The sequence below is a fragment of the Coregonus lavaretus genome (assembly GCF_964263955.1).
Source record: "Coregonus lavaretus genome assembly, chromosome: 32".
Taxonomy (NCBI): domain Eukaryota; kingdom Metazoa; phylum Chordata; class Actinopteri; order Salmoniformes; family Salmonidae; genus Coregonus; species Coregonus lavaretus.
Window position 1 is genome coordinate 32,541,940 of NC_140019.1, and position 17,660 is coordinate 32,559,599.

Consider the following 17,660-nt stretch of genomic DNA (forward strand, 5'->3'; position numbering starts at 1 on the left):
CCATTCTTGATACACACGGAAAACTGTTGAGCGTGAAAAACCCATCAGCGTTGCAGTTCGTGACACAAACCGGTGCGCCTGGCACCTACTACCATACCCCGCTCAAACGCACTTATCTTGTCTTGCCCATTCACCCTCTGAATGGCACACATACACAATCCATGTCTCAATTGTCTCAAGGCTTAAAAATCCTTCTTTAACCCGTCCCCTTCCCTTTATCTACTGATTGAAGTGGATTTAACAAGTGACATCAATAAGGGATCATAGCTTTCACCTGGTCAGTCTATGTCATGGAAAGAGCAGGTGTTCATAATGTTTTATATACTCAGTGTAGAAGTGTTGGAGGTGGATGGAAGTATTCAGAGTCAAAAGTTTAATTAGAAGTTTCCTTTATTAATAATTATCCAAGATACACACATCTGTTTCAAATAACATTTTATTCTTAATATTATTACTTTATTGATATCCATTTCAAAATCCTGAGCACAATATCAATTTATAGCACAATTTGTTTGTTGATTTTGGTCTTTATGGCCAATATGATTGTACTTCAAAGGCAACATACAGTATATAACGTTTGATTTGATATACACTCAGAGAGGAGAACAAGCTCACAGACTCACGATAGCGCACAGAGATAAGTCACAGAGTTGCATGCAGAGGGGACCACTCACACAGTCACACACTACTGAGTTCAACAGATTCAAACATTGGCACCCCCTTATCAACCAAAATACAACCGACTGAAATACTGACTGTAACTTTTAGTGGCAAAAACACTATTTCTGAGCGCAATCATTCATTGTGATCATCTCACTTTCTTGACGTCTTGTGTTTCAAACTCAGAGACCTCACTGACCTAAACACCCTTCTACTCAGGTCCCTCAGTGAGCGCGAGCGTGTGAGGGTTGCCCGAGAAGGAGGAGGTGATGGAGAGAACGATGGGGAGGAGAGAGGAGGAGAGAGGGAGGGACAGCTACCCTCCAGACTCTGAGAGCGAGAGAGGAGGAAGAGGCTGACAGTAGAGGACAGGCGCTTGTCTTCTTCCCCTCTTCCTCCCAACGCCGACGGACCAACCCGCTCCATGCTGAGCTCCATGCCCCTGCTGATGTCCAGGGAGGACGTCCACTGTGCCCCCCTCAGACGCTCCTCTTTCTGGGCTCGAGGCTCCAGCACGTCCCCCTGGGACTCACTGCGGAACAGAGCCCGTCTGGACAGCCTCAGGCTGGAGCTACGCTTGTCCCAGCCACCACCACTACCACCACCCTTCCCTTTGCGTTTTGAGGCACTGCTCTCTTTCTCTCTCCTCTCGGCCTTGGCCTGCTGCTTCTCCTTTTGGTCATCTTTCTCCTTTCTCCTGATCCCCTCTCTCTTCCACCTCTCCTTGTTCTCCTCTTCCTCAGCCTCTTTCCCCCATGAACGCCCTTCGAAGCCCCTCCAGAGTTTGGCCGCCCCCTTCTTTGGCGTCTGGGCCGCACCGTGACTGCCTTCCTCTCCCCAGTTGCTGCTGTAGCACCTCTCTTTCCTGTGGAAGCTGCTCACCGTTGATGCCCTCACCAACTCCCTCGACGCATGCTTCCCCTGGTAGAGCCCCTCCCCTTCCACCCTCTTCCATCCTTCTCCCTCCCCATCTACCCTCCATCTACCCCCTCCAGCCCCTGCACCCTGCCGTAGCGACCCCCCTCTGGGCCGGATGCCGCCCCCTTGTGGTGAGCTGCTGTCACTGACTCGAGGCAGGGAGCACTGGAATGGGTCATCTCGTCGGAACACAGAGAATGGAGTATTGGCGAGGGGGGAGGGCTGGAGAGGGCGGGGTGGGGAGCGTACCCTGGGGCGGTCACCGGACGAGGGGGAGGAGGCGGGGTCAGATGGGGAAGGGGTTTGTTGGCAGTGGAAGGTGTGTGTGTGGTGGTGGGTGACATGATGATGGGTAGGTGGGTGGGTTGAGGTGGACTGGTAAGGGTGATTGGGGCTACTGGAATGGGGACTGGAGGAGTTGGGAGGAGTGAGGCCGGAGTGGGACTGTGGGGAGTGGGTGACACTGAGGGACAGCTGGATCGGCCTCTGGGGGTCGAGGTAAGTCTCATTACTGGCGTGGAGGTGGCGGATGCTGGAATAATCATGATGATGAGACTGGTGGTCATTCTGAGCTGTCTGGCGGGAGGAAGGGGAGGAGCTTTGGGCTTTAAACTCTGACCCCTGACCTCTTCTCTCGGCGTCACTCTGGAAGCAGTCGACATCCAGCTCCACACCCTGCTCCATCAGGCCCACCACCACAGCCCGGGGCAGGCCAGAGAGACGGGAGATCTCCCCCACCATCGCTGAGTCCTCGCTGAGCTTACTAGGGCTGGCGTCCGGGGCATTGACGCTAGGTTGACTCCTTGTCACTTTCCCTGGTGAAGAATCCAGTCCACTCCAGTCCAGCGAGCGGGAGAACCCTAGCCCTGACCCAGCCCCTGACCCGGTGACCTCCAGAGAGCTCCGGTGATTGAGGTTGGAGGGACAGGTTGAGATGCGTGGCCGCGACCTCAGGGCAGGAGTGGGAGTGGCAGCGGTGGAGAGGGAGGAGGTGGAAGGAGAGGGGGAGGCAGTGGGGATAGCATGGTCACTCCGTAATCCACCACTAGTGCTAGTGCTAATACCTTCCTTGGAGTTTGAGTCTAAACCCAGGTTTTTGTTCAGATTGGGGCTGAGGTTGAGACTGAGGTTGAGGTGGAGGTTGATTTTGAGGTCCTCTCCCGTCACAGAGGGCAGGTGGCCCAGGTTGATGGAGTTCCTACTGGCCTTCTTACCGATATTGCTGAGGCTGACCCGCGCAGAGTTACCCAGAAAAGACTTGCAGGGTGTCACACTGCCCCCTGTCAGGTTGGAGGGGGTACTGCGGCTCTCGAAGGCCAACAGCGACTGAGTGGAGCCGTGGCCAGGGGTTCTGGGGACCCTGTGGCAGCCTGGCCCTGGGGTGGCGGTAGGGGTGGTGTCAGAGGGGGCAACCCGGCTACGGTACTGGCGAGCCAGCCTTGTGATGTACTGCTCCAGCTGGGTGAAGGTGGAGGGGTGAGGAGGCTGGGGGGTCCCGAAGAGGGGGGTGGACTGAGATTCCTCAGCCTGGGCAGAGGAGTCCGGACTCGGGGAGAGACGAGAGGAGGGTGAGGGATCCTGGCTGGAGGTGAAGAGGGGGCTCTGGAGGGCCACGGCATGGAGGGGGCTGGGGTACGGGTACACCTCCTTGGTCCTCCGGGACACCAGGTCAGAACAGAACCTGGGGTCGAGTTGGGGTCGGGGGTCAACGAGTGGGAGGAGGGAGCCGGGATGGGGGTCACCAAGGCTAGAGCACAGGTCAGACAGGAAGAAGAGGCTGTTCATTTCCAGGTCACCTGGGTTCAAAGGACGAGAGACAGAAAGTTGATGAATGTCAGTCAACTTATAAAGAATCAAAAACATTTATCTAGGACTATGGTCCCAGGACTCTCTGGAAAACAGTGACAATTATCTAGGACTATGGTCCCAGGACTCTGGAGAACAGTGATAATTATGGCTGAATGGCTCTACTGGTTAAATACAGATGAACTGTACTAAAGAGTAAGTGAGTTTATGTGAGTGCATTTGAATGTGTCCATATATGTGTTATATCTGACCCGTAGATACTGGTCTCCTATCAGCGATCTCTGTGGTCTCCTCAATGCGCTGAGTTCTTGGCTGCTGCGCGGCCTCCGGCCACTGGGTGTCACTGTGGTCTGCAGAGAGGGGCCGCTGCTCCCACAGCCTGAAGGCTCCCCCTGAGGGTGGTCCTGGTCCAGCCCGGACTAGCCCACATGGTACTGGACCCCCCTGGGCCAGGACTGCCTCACTGGACACAGAGTAGCAGGAGTCTGACAGGGAGCTGCCACTGACCGAATAAAAGCCTACCGAGGGAGGGAGGGAGGTGGAGAGGGTGGGAGAAATAAAGCGAGGGGAAGAGAGATGGAGAGAGAAAGATAAATATAGAGCGAGAAAGAAAGAGGGAGTGTAGGTCCAGAGAAAGTGAGAAAGAGTGATTGCGAGAAAAGAGTGAGTAAGTGGTGTTGAGAAGATAACATGAGTGTAAGTAAAGGAACAGGGAAAGAAAAGGAGAGGGTTAATATTTAATACGGCTTTGCAACACGGTGTATCACAAAGTCAACGAAACTGGCTCAGAAGGTGAGAAGTGTTGTTGGCCAAAGCCAGGGCCAGATTCCCAAACGGGCACGCAGGGCCCCCCCAGATAGCATATGAGCACGTCAGTTGTGCCCCCCCCCCCTCCGATAGCGTATTATGAACATGTCGGTTGGGGGCCCCCTGGAGTTCAGGGCCCCCCCAGATAGAATATGAACACGTCATAAGCCATTTATTTTTCGGTTGGGGGGGCCCCCTGGAGGTAGGTATCTCAGGGCCCCAGATGTGATAATCCAGCCCTGGCCAAAGCCCTATGGGTGTCACAGACCACCCCCAAAAGACCCCCCATGGTAGGACCACACAACCACACAGTCCAGTACCTGAGCTGGGCCTGGAGTCATAGTCCACCTGGACTGCACCATCAAGGTCCGGGGGGGAGAGCAGGTCAGACGGGGCATCCCAAGAGAGGGTGGACCAGCGTGAGTCATCCCCACCACCCTCATCACCTCTGGAATGAACCGGCCCATCTCCACCAGAGTTCCCCCCACTGTCCTTGTCCAACATGCTGGTGTGGCATGGTAACACTGTTTCTGAAGGGGGAGAAGGAACCTGAAAAACAGAAAACGGGTGTTCAAGTCACAACATGTCTTTAAAGAGATGATAATTAGAGATTGGATCTCTAATGTTCTTATTTACCAAACACTGATGTCATCAGCCTTACTGGAAGTTCTAGAACACTCGTGTTTCAAGACTCAGACACAAAAACAACATGACGTATTCTTTCTCCTCAATAGCCAATTCATGACTTTCTTCTTACTTAGATGAACGTGATGACTCATGACCTCTGCAGTGATGCCCTATATTAGCCTGATAGGGGTGGGGGGGGGACAACGGGGCTTTGTTCACAGTCAGGCCTGATCAATCCTCTGTTACTACGGAGATAAACAGGAGACAATACAGGTGACTCATACTGCCTAACTGAGAAGGGAAGACGAGTTGAGTCCCAAATGGCACCCTATTCCCTATGTAGTGCACTACTTTTGATTAGGGCCCATAGGGTGATAGTCAGAAGTAGTGCTCAAAGGTAGTGCACTACATAGGGAATAGGATGCCATTTAGGACGCAACCTCACTCAGAGGGGGAGAGAGGGGGACTTAAAGGAAGAATAGGGGAAGACAGATGACATAACAAGGAGCAGAAGGAGAGAGGGGAGGGGGCAGGGGGGCTGACGGGGGGTGTGGGGCAGGGGGGATGACGGGGGTGGGGGCGGGGGGATGACGGGGGGTGGGGGCAGGGGGGATGACGGAGGGGTGGGGGCAGGGGGGATGACGGATGGTGGGGGCAGGGGGGGATGACGGATGGTGGGGGCAGGGGGGATGACGGAGGTTGGGGGCAGGGGGGATGACGGAGGTTGGGGGCAGGGGGGATGACGGGGGGTGGGGGCAGGGGGGATGACGGTAGTGGGGGCAGGGGGGATGACGGTAGTGGGGGCAGGGGGGATGACGGAGGGTGGGGGCAGGGGGGATGACAGGGGGTGGAGGGAAAAAAGTTAGACTTTGATCCTGCTTATCTCTTCTCCTTCAGCTTTACAAGCCATGTTTCGTTTTCTTTCTCTCTACATTTTCCACATTTTAGGAAGTTAGAAACGTCATTTTATAAGGGGAAGTGAGTGGGTGCTTGAGCGTGGGGGAGCTACTGGTGAGTGAAAAGAGGGGATTGAAAGAGCAAGTGAGTCAGGGAGAGAACAAGTATATGAAAGAGGTAGTGGGGGAGGGGGTTGCCTGTGAGAGGCTGAGAGTGGCATCTTAACCCCCCACCCTCACCCCCTTGATGGATACCCCCACCCCCACTCCATAATAACTTAAAGCCTCCCCCTCCTCACCATAGCTACAGCTGCTCTCTCCTGCTCCGGTTCCTGCTCACTCCACCCACACAACAGACCTAGCAGAAGTATATCTAACTCATCCAGAGCCTGCCTGCCTGCCTGCCTCACACTAAAACACAAATAGCAAATGCACTAAGACTCACACTAACACTAGCTTGTGCAAACACACAAACAGACACACAGAAAGCGAGCACATACACACCGTTGCGGGCAAACACACACACAGTTGTGCAAGCGCACACACACACACACACACACACACACTGATAACCGTCAGGGCCATGTACACCCCCACACTCTTCCATGGACATAATGTGAACCATGTTACCACAGTGTAACGTTACAGTGAGGTGGTTATGATCAAATCAGGAGGAGAGAGAGAGAGGCAGGTGGGGGCCCCTCAGTGCTAAGAGCTCTGTAATATGATATCCCTCTATGTGAGACAGAGAGAAGCAGCCATTTTCCCTAAAGGAACAATATGTCCACACAATGCACAGACAAATGACAGCAAATACTCCAATAAGAATGAAGGACTACATAATATGAATGTACATAACATACTTTTGTGACGTACTTTCATGAAGCATCTACAGTATGTAGGGATTACAAACACTTTATGAATGCTCTATAAATACTTTATAAGTTGTTCTTTTCAAAATGGGACGCATCATTGTGATAACGCTAAATACTTTTTTGAGATGTCATGTTGGGAAAGGTAGGCTACATTATTAACAGCACTAGCAGGCAGACATTGGTTACTGATAAACATATGCTTATGCATTGCGCACTATGCATTATTGATGAATTGTGTTTACCGTAACTGAAGAAGTAGTGGAGCCAGAGGAGCCTGACGTTTCAGTCCAAGATAATGTCATGTTTATCTGTGTGGGCTGGAGGTTGATATAGGGCCAGCAATACATGTAATGGTCCAAATGTACATATAAGATTGCTGGTGAGAGTGATCACAGTGTGGGCTTTGGCAGCAAATCAAGTGTTGATGAGGTGCAACAGTACTGTACTACTGTTACCCCACTGTGATAGTTAAACTAGCCAGAGAGAGAGAGAGTGACTAACTAATGCAGTCTGTATCCCCAGTCATCTTTCCCCTCTTCCCTCTCTCCTCTTCCCTCTCTCCTCTTCCTTCTCTCCTCTTTCCTCTCTCCTCTTCCCTCTCTCCTCTTCCCGCTCTCCTCTTCCCTCTCTCCTCTTCCCTCTCTTCTCTCTCCTCTTCCCTCTCTCCTCTTTCCTCTCTCCTCTTTCCTATTCCCTCTCTCCTCTTCCCTCTCTCCTCTTTCCTCGTCCCTCTCTCCTCTTCCCTCTCTCCTCTTGCCTCTCTTCTCTCCCCAGTGGGCAGAATTGGAGAGGTGATAACATTGGTCACGTTGGAAACAACAGCAGAAGCAACTTGTCTCTCGATTTGTTGTTTAATATGCTAATAGGGTCTGCGTTGGCGGATGGAAGGGCAGCTACAGAGCTACTCTCTATGGTGTTGGTGATGACTAATACCATTTAACATAGCATAGCTGCTGAAAGTCACAGGGAATCTATAGAGAATACATTTGTGCAGTGTTTTTGAGAAGGAAAAATCATTAAGTAGAATGCTGTGTTGATTCCTTCCCTCGGATCAGTTGACCATGCTCTATTTGATTTATAAAAGGGAATGACTTGACTTGTCCCTATTACTGGAGTTAAGTGACTGTTTACCAAACACTGTTACAACAAAGCAGTATGGTAGCCTACCCTATATGAGGACAGGAGGTTCACAGACTTCAAACTCAGTTATGAGGCAGTGTAGGGCTCTGTGGCCTTCTGCATTCTATTCTTAGTAGTGTACCAACTAGGCCTAACAGATGTCCAAATGGTACAATGAAAGCTGAAGGCCGCATCCATGGTGAAAGAGTTCAAATGAATAAGATCTTTATTCAATAGGTCTACTTCATCATGTGTGCCAAGTTGTCTTACTATGGGGCTTTCCCAATCAAATAATGTTATCTCACACAAAAATATCAACGTTTTCCCATACTACAGTAGCCTATTTACAAAGAAGACTTTTGGCCTATACAGAATATAGAACTCTGTAGGCATCTGCCATCTACAGTATGACCTGACCTAGGTGTATGATTTTATCTATAGGGTGTGTACCAAGTGTACATTATTTACACAGATACATTCTATGTCATGTCCTTGGGAAAACTGGAATGTGAAAAGATGTGGACATTGACAATCTCATCATATGAGATCCATAAAGGGGACAGAACCATAACACCCTTTGTATTCTACATAACCTTGACTGATACAAGACGGAATTAGAAGCTGTGGAGGCGGATGGATGACTGTCAATTCTATTAGACAGGTCAAACACAATTGTGTAATCAGTAGGCTATAGCTCCGTGCTTATGACTCCATCGCTCAATCAACGGAAAAGGCTATTGAAGCGCAGCAGTCTGTTTGATGCAACGGGATGAAAATGCCCTACTGGCAGATCACAATGCATTCATATTTAATAACAACCAATCTTGTCAAGCGATCTGGGACAACGCACTGACCTGTTGCCTGCGGGATGTCGCAGAGCCATCGGAGGCTGCGCTCTCGAGGTTTTCCTCCTGTTGATCGGTGATGACAGTCACCGTGGTACCGGTGCTGCTGGTGTCTTTGAGGTCCAGCGCCGCATCGATCATGTCCAGATGTTGGCCCCGGAGCAGGTCCAGCTCAAGGATCCCGGCCAGGGTCGCTTTCAGCCGCTCGCCAATCCGAACCCGCTCGGTGCCAGACCAGAGCGAATTCACACAACTGCGGCGGCCAGCCATTGTGGAGACTGAATCGGGGGCGCTTTAGACTATGAGCTCAGTCTCAATGACAATGGGCTATTGTCCAGCTAAAGTCAGTGCAACATATGTTCACACGATCGACAATATAGCAACCAATGATTCGTTGGCAAAATAGCCTACTTAATTAAATCTATGCCATATTACATTGAAGCGTGTTGACTAAAGAGTCACATGTATAACACTAGAGAGATTATCAAACCATATTCCATCTTAATCCTCAATATTGGTTTCGTATTATGATCACCCAACTGTATCCGACCATTCAGTCCTTCATGCAAATGATGTTCATGATCGACCCGATGTAACAATGCTAGAAATAACGTTACATTGGATCAAGAAAAAATTTGTCCAGGGGGAGGAGCCGAGGAGGTAACGTACCAAAGCTTGAAAGGGATTGGCCAGGGAAGTTTTCGAATGAACGCCTTGAAAATCCCTTGGCCGCCAAACTATTCCAAAACACACAGGAAAAACTTCAAATACACGATGAGTGATGGGCTATAATAACGGTGATAACGTTCACTACGTTCATAGCTTAGTCTACAGAAGCATAATAACACAAAGATGCAAATCCTGTTAAAAAAATTGTTACAAAGCCTCCTCAAATGAAATATTTAGATTGACAAGTTTACTATTATTGTGAGTCTGAAAATGAAATGTTCAAGTTACAGTTGCATCAATCACCTATTTGGGTTGTATTGGACAAGTTCTGCCCCTTTGGATTCGGACAGGTGCACCTCCCCCATCTCCACCCCCTGCTCTGTTATGTCAACCTTCAACCAGCAGAGAGCAGCCTTGTGACAACACGGGGTTCATTCCAAGAACAGTTTTGGTTTTGGCCTACAGTAGTTTATTTGATCTCTAGATCTATTCTAAAATTAATGTTTTCTCACTGTAAAACAAACCTGAGAGTATTTCAAAGGGGATTGTTCAAACTCAAATTATTTAAGTGGAGAAATATTATATTACCTAGAGAGCAAGATACACAAATCCATAAAACCCCACTTTTCCCCCTTCGGTTTTTCAAAGTGCATACAATGCAAAGGGAGATGGATAAAGATAACTAGAGCCCGACCGATACATCGGTTGACTGATATTACCCTTTCACATAAATATTTGTATTGGTCTTTATTCCACAGATAAAGCGCCGATATTATATACATAGAATAAACAAATACCTGTTCAACCTCTCTTTCGTATCGTCTGAGATCCCCAGAGATCTAGAGTGTCATCTTCAAAGGGGGTGACACTCTAGATCCATCCTGCCCTGCCTTTCGAAAGTATTTGAAAGCCAAGTTAACAAACAGATCACCGACCATTTCGAATCCCACCGTACCTTCTCCACTATGCAATCTGGTTTCCGAGCTGGTCATGGGTGCACCTCAGCCACGCTCAAGGTCCTAAACAATATAATAACCGCGATCGATAAAAGACAGTACTGTGCAGCCGTCTTCATCGACCTGGCCAAGGCTTTTGACTCTGTCAATCACCGCATTCTTATTGGCAGACTAAATAGCCTTGGTTTCTCAAATGATGTCACTCTTGCTGCTGGTGACTCTCAGATCCACCTCTACACTGACAACACCATTTTGTATACATCTGGCCCTTCATTGGACACTGTGTTAACAAACCTCCAAACGAGCTTCAATGCCATACAACATTCCTTCCGTGGCCTCCAACTGCTCTTAAACGCTAATAAAACTAAATGCATGCTCTTCAATCTAACGCTGCTTGCACCCGCCCGCCCGACTAGAATCACTACTCTCCGCGGGTCTGACTTAGAATATCGGCTTCCTATTTCGCAACAAAGCCTCCTTCACTCTTGCTGCTAAACATGCCCTCATAAAACTGACTATCCTACCGATCCTTTACTTCGGCGATGTCATTTACAAAATAGCTTCCAACACTCTACTCAGCAAATTGGATGTAGCCTATCACAGTGCCATCGGTTTTGTCACCAAAGCCCTATATACTACCCACCATTGTGACCTGTACGCTCTTGTTGGCTGGCCCTCAATACATATTCGTCGCCAAACCCACTGGCTCCAGGTCATCTATAAATCACTGCTAGGCAAATCCCTGCCTTATCTTAGCTCATTGGTCACCATAGCAACACCCACCCGTAGTCTGCGCTCCAGCAGGTATATCTCACTGGTCATCCCCAAAGCCAACACCTCCTTTGGCCGCCATTCCTTCCAGTTCTCTGCTGCCAATGACTGGAACGAACTGCAAAAATCTCTGAAGCTGGAGACTCTTATCTCCCTCACTAATTTTAAGCATCAGTTGTCAGAGCAGTTTACCGATCACTGCACCTGTACACAGCCCATCTGTAATTAGCCCACCCAACTACCTCATCCCCATATTGTTATTTACATAGTTATTTATTTATTATTATTTATTTGCTCATTTGCACCCCAGTATCTCTATTTGCACATCATCTTCTGCACATCTATCACTCCAGTGTTAATACTAAATTGTAATTATTTTGCACTATGGCCTATTTATTGCCTTACCTCCATAACTTACTACATTTTCACACACTGTATATATATTTTCTGTTTGTTATTGACTGTATGGTTTGTTTATCCCATATGTAACTCTGTGTTGTTGTTTTGATCGCACTGCTTTGCTTTATCTTGGCCAGGTCGCAGTTGTAAATGAGAACTTGTTCTCAACTGGCTTACCTGGTTAAATAAAGGTGAAATAAAATAAAAATGTGCGGTAATTGTTTGACATTTTCAATGGTTGCCTGAAGAACATTGAACATCATCCAGCCCTAGGTCACAACATGAGAGGGTAAGCATGGTGGTTTGACAGGTAAGTAGCTTGCCACAGCCAGCCTATTTGACCAAGCAAGCAGCCCTGTCCTCATCACATTCTCACTTAGTTGACGTTAGCTGTCTAGCTAGCCAGCAAGATAGTTAGCTTAGCTATCTAGCCAGGAAGGTAGTTGTTAGCTTAGCTCGCTAGCTAGCAGTCTGTGCTACTTATGTGCTAACACTGGACTGGCGCCAAAGTGAACACTCGTCCTCGATACAAAAACAACACTGTTACTGTCTGGGCCTATTATGTTAGCTAGTGGGCTTATTTATTTAGTTTTCGAAATATGCAATCGGCAAAAAGCAAGACATTTGTCGCAGATTTATCCTTTCAGCACATGTGCTTGCATTCATGATAAGATAAGTAGCTAGCTAAATTAGAAGGAGTGCCTCAAACCAGTGCCGCAAACATTTCCCTGCATAAACGTTTTCAGTCATCAGCGCATACCATTTGCAGTTAAAATGCATAGCCAATACATTTAGTATTGATGGTTTCTTTAAGAAAACATTGTTGTAATGAACAGCTAGCTTGTGCCCGTCATAAATTGCCATTAAGTGTTTATTTACGTGACCTTTGGTAAAGACTGTAGTAAATCTACTCAAGACAAATGCTGATGCTGACACCTGGTGGTGATATTACGAATGGCATATTACTGCATTTCAACGCTTATTTGTGAACAGTGCGGTTTCAGATTTACTTTGAGACAAAGTTTAATTCATTCAATCACCCACCCCTTGTGGTGGTTTAGCACAAACACCTTTGCATACTTCTTATCCACTGCCATAGATAGACGTCTTTAAGTTGTACCTAAGAAGGTAAACTTAACAAGTTTTGTATTTACTGTCGTATTTATAGAGGATATAGTTGCTTTTTGGTGGATATCCTGTGAACAACAAATAAAATGTTCATAAATAATGTTCATTTAAATATTTTGTTAAGAAATCATCATTTAGAGTATCTGTTATTCTTTGGAGCACAATTTGAAGAAAAAAAATATATATATGATTTTCATTCCTCCTCTAAAAAACAATATATTGGCAGATATATCGCTAATAGGTGACTTTTGCCTCCCTAAAATTGGCATCGGACCCAAAAATCCCATATCGGTCGGGCTCTAACGATAATGCACAAGATACTGCACAGACAATCCATGCCAGAATGAAGCATGCAACCTGACAACCAGCATTATGGGAATATTCTATTCAGGCCTTTGTCCATAATGATCACATGTGTGGTCAGCTGGAGCTGGCTATCCGTCCAGCCAAGGGTCAAAGAAGTATGTGTTTGTGTGTGTGTGTGTGTGTGTGAGAGAGAGAGAGAGAATGAGAGAGAGAGTGAGAGTGTGAGCGAGAGAGAGAGAGCGAGATAAGGTGAAACAGAGAGATCTAGAAGTTTTCACCACAACCCTTTGAAACAGAACTCTTGCAGACAACTCCTGGTGATTTGGCAATATAGTGTAGGTGTCCCATTCCCTAACGCAAACACTATTCACACACACAGACTCCCATCATTCCAGAATGAGGCCTCCATATATCTTAGTTTTCAAATGTACAGTGATTAATACAAATATGATTATAAACAGGGTGGTTCGAGCCCTGAATGCTGATTGGCTGACAGCCGTGGTATACCACAGGTATGACAAAACATGTATTTTTACTGCTCTAATTACGTTGGTAACCAGTTTATAATAGCAATAAGGCACCTCGGGGGTTTGTGGTATAATGCCAATATACCACGGCTAAGGGCTGTGTCCAGGCACTCTGCGTTGCGGGCCTAATTGCTTAAATATATCACATATTGATTGTTTAAGAGTAAGTAGATAGTATTATATTATGTAACTCTTCCTTTCAAAACCATACAATTATCAAATATAAAAACCATTTGCTACAGTTTGAGGTTTACATCTTCTGGAGTTGTTTGTTATTGTTCAACAGTGAGCCCTCATGACACCAACGTCTGAGATATGCTGTAAGTGGTCTGAGATAACCAGTATGTGTGAAGTGGATCTGAACCAATCACGAGGCCAGGGCTAATACACAACATATCATTAGGACGAGGAGTGGGTCCAAGCTTTGTTCACGTAAGCATTCCCATAGCTTAGCCACATATCAGCCCGCCTCCCTATAAAAGCCAGCAGTGAACAGTGAAGCATTGGGGTTTGTGCAAACTTCCACCCGAGGGGACTATTACCGTCAGCCTGGGTCAAGGACCGCCGCCGGCACAACAAGCAGCCAGCAGCCACAGCAAGAAACAAAACCACCCAGAGAAGAAAAATGCCTCCCTTCGAGAAATCTATGGAGCTGATGCCTTTCAAGCAAAGAAAATGCCTTGGTTGGTGCTTCTATTCTAGTCTATTGTTTTATTCTATAGTAATTTTTTATGATAGCTATAGTCTTCTTGATAAATTATAATTATGGTGATTAAGATGATCATAGCCTATCATTAAAGAGCGCATGAAAAATGTTGCTCGACTCACCTGGTGTTTTAGTTCATTCTAACACCCTATAATATAGCTTCTAGTGGCCTATAATAAAGTGGTAATGTTCTTCTGTTATGCTTTTTCTAGCAACAAGAAAGCATGAAGTGTTCAGTATTCGCACCAAATTCCCAAACAAGTTACCCGTGAGTAATTTTGCTGCTCTTAACATTTTGGTAAAATATTGCGTCCAATCAAATGCTAACAGTTGTCTATTTGTGTGCTCTAACTGTAAAGGTGATCGTAGAGCGTTACCTCCGTGAGAAGACCCTTCCCCTATTGAACAAGACCAAATTCCTGGTTCCATTCGAGCTAACCTTGGGTCAGTTCCTCTGTCTACTCAGGTGAGCACTGATTGAGTGAAAAATGATTTGTATTATGAGAAAACCAAAGTGGATTTGCTGACAGTCTGTGTGTGTGTTTAGTGTGTGTGTGTGCGCATGTGGTTTCCGAGATTGCGTGTGCATACGGTATTGACCATGTCTTCACGGGACACATGTGATAACCCCTCTTCCTATCCTCTACCTCTCCTCAGGAGTAAGATTGACCTGGAGTCCACCCAGGCTCTGTACCTGTTGGTGTCGGAGAGGAGCATGTCCTGCATGTCGTCCAGTATGGGGGAGGTCTACTCCCAGTACAGTGACCCGGATGGCTTCCTTTACATCACCTACGCCTCACAGGACATGTTCGGAGGGGACGTGGACGCTAGCCCTCCCTGCTGAGCCCAAACCATGGGCTCCTTCTCAATGCTCTGAAAGATATGTCCTCTCCTCGCTTGCTCTCTTCCACTGCACTGATCTGGAAGAACTGACCAGGTGAAGCCAGTCCAAGTAAGGATGAGCTTCCACCATATTGTTTTCACCTGTCAAGTCTTTGACGATGAAGTGACAGTGTACGGGAGGAAACGGGGAGAGGTTGGATTTTCAAGCGATTGAGATTGAGCTATGGACTCTGTTTTTTTCCCTTCTACCTCACAAATGGACTGCGAATCACTGTACTGCACCTTCGTCCTTCTCTTGGTTAGTTTCTGACCACTACCAGCTCTGCCAGAGTTGGACTGAGATGATTGGACTCTATTTCATTTATTGATTTATTCAATGAGATTTAAGAGATAGAAAGAAACCTCTCTAATAACTCTTTAATAATTTAGTAAAATATCAGTAGAGATCATTGTCATAACACCAGAGAGAAATAGGTTGGAGAAGGATGCCCTACATTGTGGGTACTCACCCTGACACAAGTGAAATTCCCTCCTGTTGGGATATTGTATTACTTCCAGGAACCACTGAGGTCTGTTGGGTGCTCTGGGGTCCCCCCCAAGGGCCTCTGGGGTCCCCCCCCCCCAAGGGCCTATATCTCTTCTGTTACTTCTTCCGCCCCTCAAAAGAAACATGTTGAAACTGAGGAAAATAAGGTCAATGGGAAGATCTCAATTGCAGACTCCTCACGTTCTCTCTCTTCGTCTCCTTCTTAAAACCCATTGGAGGAGAAGGCCAGAGGGGAGGGACCTCTAGCTTTCAAATCCAATAGGTTTTGAGAAGGAGATGAGGAGAGAGGATGTGAGGAGTCTGCTGGTCTTACTTCTTAGCACTTAAAGCTCTCTATTCCATCTTCCTCATGAAACATTATCATTCCCATTTTGTGACCTTCAGGCACAGTGTTATTACACACAATGTTACAAGTTAGACAAAGTGTTACGTGTGTTATTTGGACTGTTTATACTCAATGAAGACTTAGATGTGTTCATGTTGTATATCTAACAATGCTGTGCTCTGTGAAATCAAATGTAATCAAAATTCCCAAATAAACTCCCTGTCCTTTTAATGTATAATATGGTTTGATTTTTGGCCAGTCAAACAAGCTTGTAATTTACCATTCACCATAGCATCATATAACCATCATAACAGCATGTATTTTCTGTTGAAGGACAAAGTCATGAATGCATGACTTCACATGCATCACCCAAGTTTAGGTAACTTCAGAGAGTCATGAGTTATATTAGTCATGTATGATTCCTGGAACTAGACCTGTGTCCCACACAGACAGGCTGCCATGACACACACACACTGGACTTACACACACACACACACTATGTACTTACACACACACACACTGTACTCTCACACAAAGCTGCCATGCTGCTTCTCGGCTCTGTCTTAGATGTGACACCTTTCTACACATAGCTGTGTTACATAACCCCCTGGCTGCCTTTAACAGTACGGGTCAGGAGGGGTCAGTGTGTCACAGGGTCATCGGGGGGAATGGACGTGAGGAGGGGGCCGAGCATAGAGATAGATAGAGGACTCTAGTGCCCCAAACAAACGGATTTAACATCAAAGTCCTGTAACTTTGACATTGAAGACCACCATATTTATGTGATCTAAACCTTGGCGTTATACCTGTTTGAACAACACACTATAGGTGGCAGTGTGTACCCCTTCATTTTGTTTGCCAACTCATAGAAGTAGTAGAAGAAATTGACTTCCTCCAAATGGAGATGGCCTCAATGGCACTGCCCAGGCTCCCACAAATGGACAGATACAATGATGCAATGTCTATCTTAGTCTATGGGGCAGAGGTATTTTCAGAGAAGGACAGAATGACAGTGACCCAGAAATGGATTGATGGAGGTAGAGAGAAAGAGATGGAGAGAGAGACAGCTACACAAACAGGGTTAGAGACAGGTATACAAACAGACAAGGGGAGCGAGACAGAGGAAGAGAGAGGCAGTGGTAGTGTAAGGGTTGAGTTAAGAGGAGGATATGCACACCCACTCACTTCACACCATCGTGACCATTCTAGCACCATTTGCACAATGTGTTCTAGAACTGGAATACTGCTTTTGAAGAGTGGTTTAAACCGGACAACTGGGTGGGTCTCTCTCGACTGTACATTCAAGCCATGGTTTAGTCAATGTTACGAGTGGCAAGGTTATTTCTGACACACTGTGCATGGCGTGCAAGGTGCTCTATTTAATCAAGTGTGTGGAGAACACAGAGAGATGCTAAGGAAGACTTGTGAAATAGCTCATTAGTGCTGTGTCATGGGGCTTACGTAATGTGTCGTTGGTTTACCTTAGGGTACTGATTCCCATCTGTCTTATTCTACTACTGATATTAAGATGACTTTGAAGCATGTAAGCAAGATCATTTGAGCTGTAAACAGATTATTCTACTAAGTTGAAGTGTACTGTACAGATACTTTCAACACATACATACAGTAGCCAATCACAATGCACTGTATTGATGGAACAGTATCTCACCCATATCCATTACTCACAAGAGGAACTATAGCATTTACAGGGCAGTGACTCCTCAGTCAGTAGAACAGTAACAGATATATGTAGTAATAACTCAAGACACAAGAGATAACCCTGGTCCCAATCAAAATGAAACAGGTATAAACCGGTTTCAAACCTAATCCAGTCACACTGAGGCATGTTGTGGGGATCATGTGGAACAGGGTCAGAGCATGACAGAGTATGGGGATCATGTGGAACAGGGTCAGAGCATGACAGAGTTTG

The 17,660-nt window shown here is 46.9% G+C and overlaps 2 protein-coding genes across 2 annotated transcripts; one reads left to right on the top strand and one right to left on the bottom strand.

Annotated features, from left to right (window-relative positions):
* Nucleotides 1–383: 383 nt before the first annotated feature.
* On the bottom strand, nucleotides 384–9,117 carry LOC311107509 (uncharacterized protein). The gene is made up of 4 exons (XM_084150007.1): nucleotides 8,563–9,117; nucleotides 4,512–4,740; nucleotides 3,636–3,902; nucleotides 384–3,374 (listed from the first exon to the last, which is right to left on the bottom strand). Exons 1-4 carry the CDS (start codon nucleotides 8,821–8,823, stop codon nucleotides 814–816), a joined length of 3,318 nt encoding a protein of 1,105 aa, XP_084006133.1. The 5' UTR covers nucleotides 8,824–9,117; the 3' UTR covers nucleotides 384–813.
* A 4,817-nt stretch (nucleotides 9,118–13,934) lies between these two features.
* On the top strand, nucleotides 13,935–14,859 carry LOC311107560 (microtubule-associated protein 1 light chain 3 gamma-like; the record flags this gene model as incomplete). Its single annotated transcript, XM_084150066.1, has 4 exons — nucleotides 13,935–13,992; nucleotides 14,228–14,283; nucleotides 14,375–14,481; nucleotides 14,673–14,859. The coding sequence occupies 4 exons, from the start codon at nucleotides 13,935–13,937 to the stop codon at nucleotides 14,857–14,859; spliced, it is 408 nt and encodes a 135-aa protein (XP_084006192.1).
* Nucleotides 14,860–17,660: the final 2,801 nt, after the last annotated feature.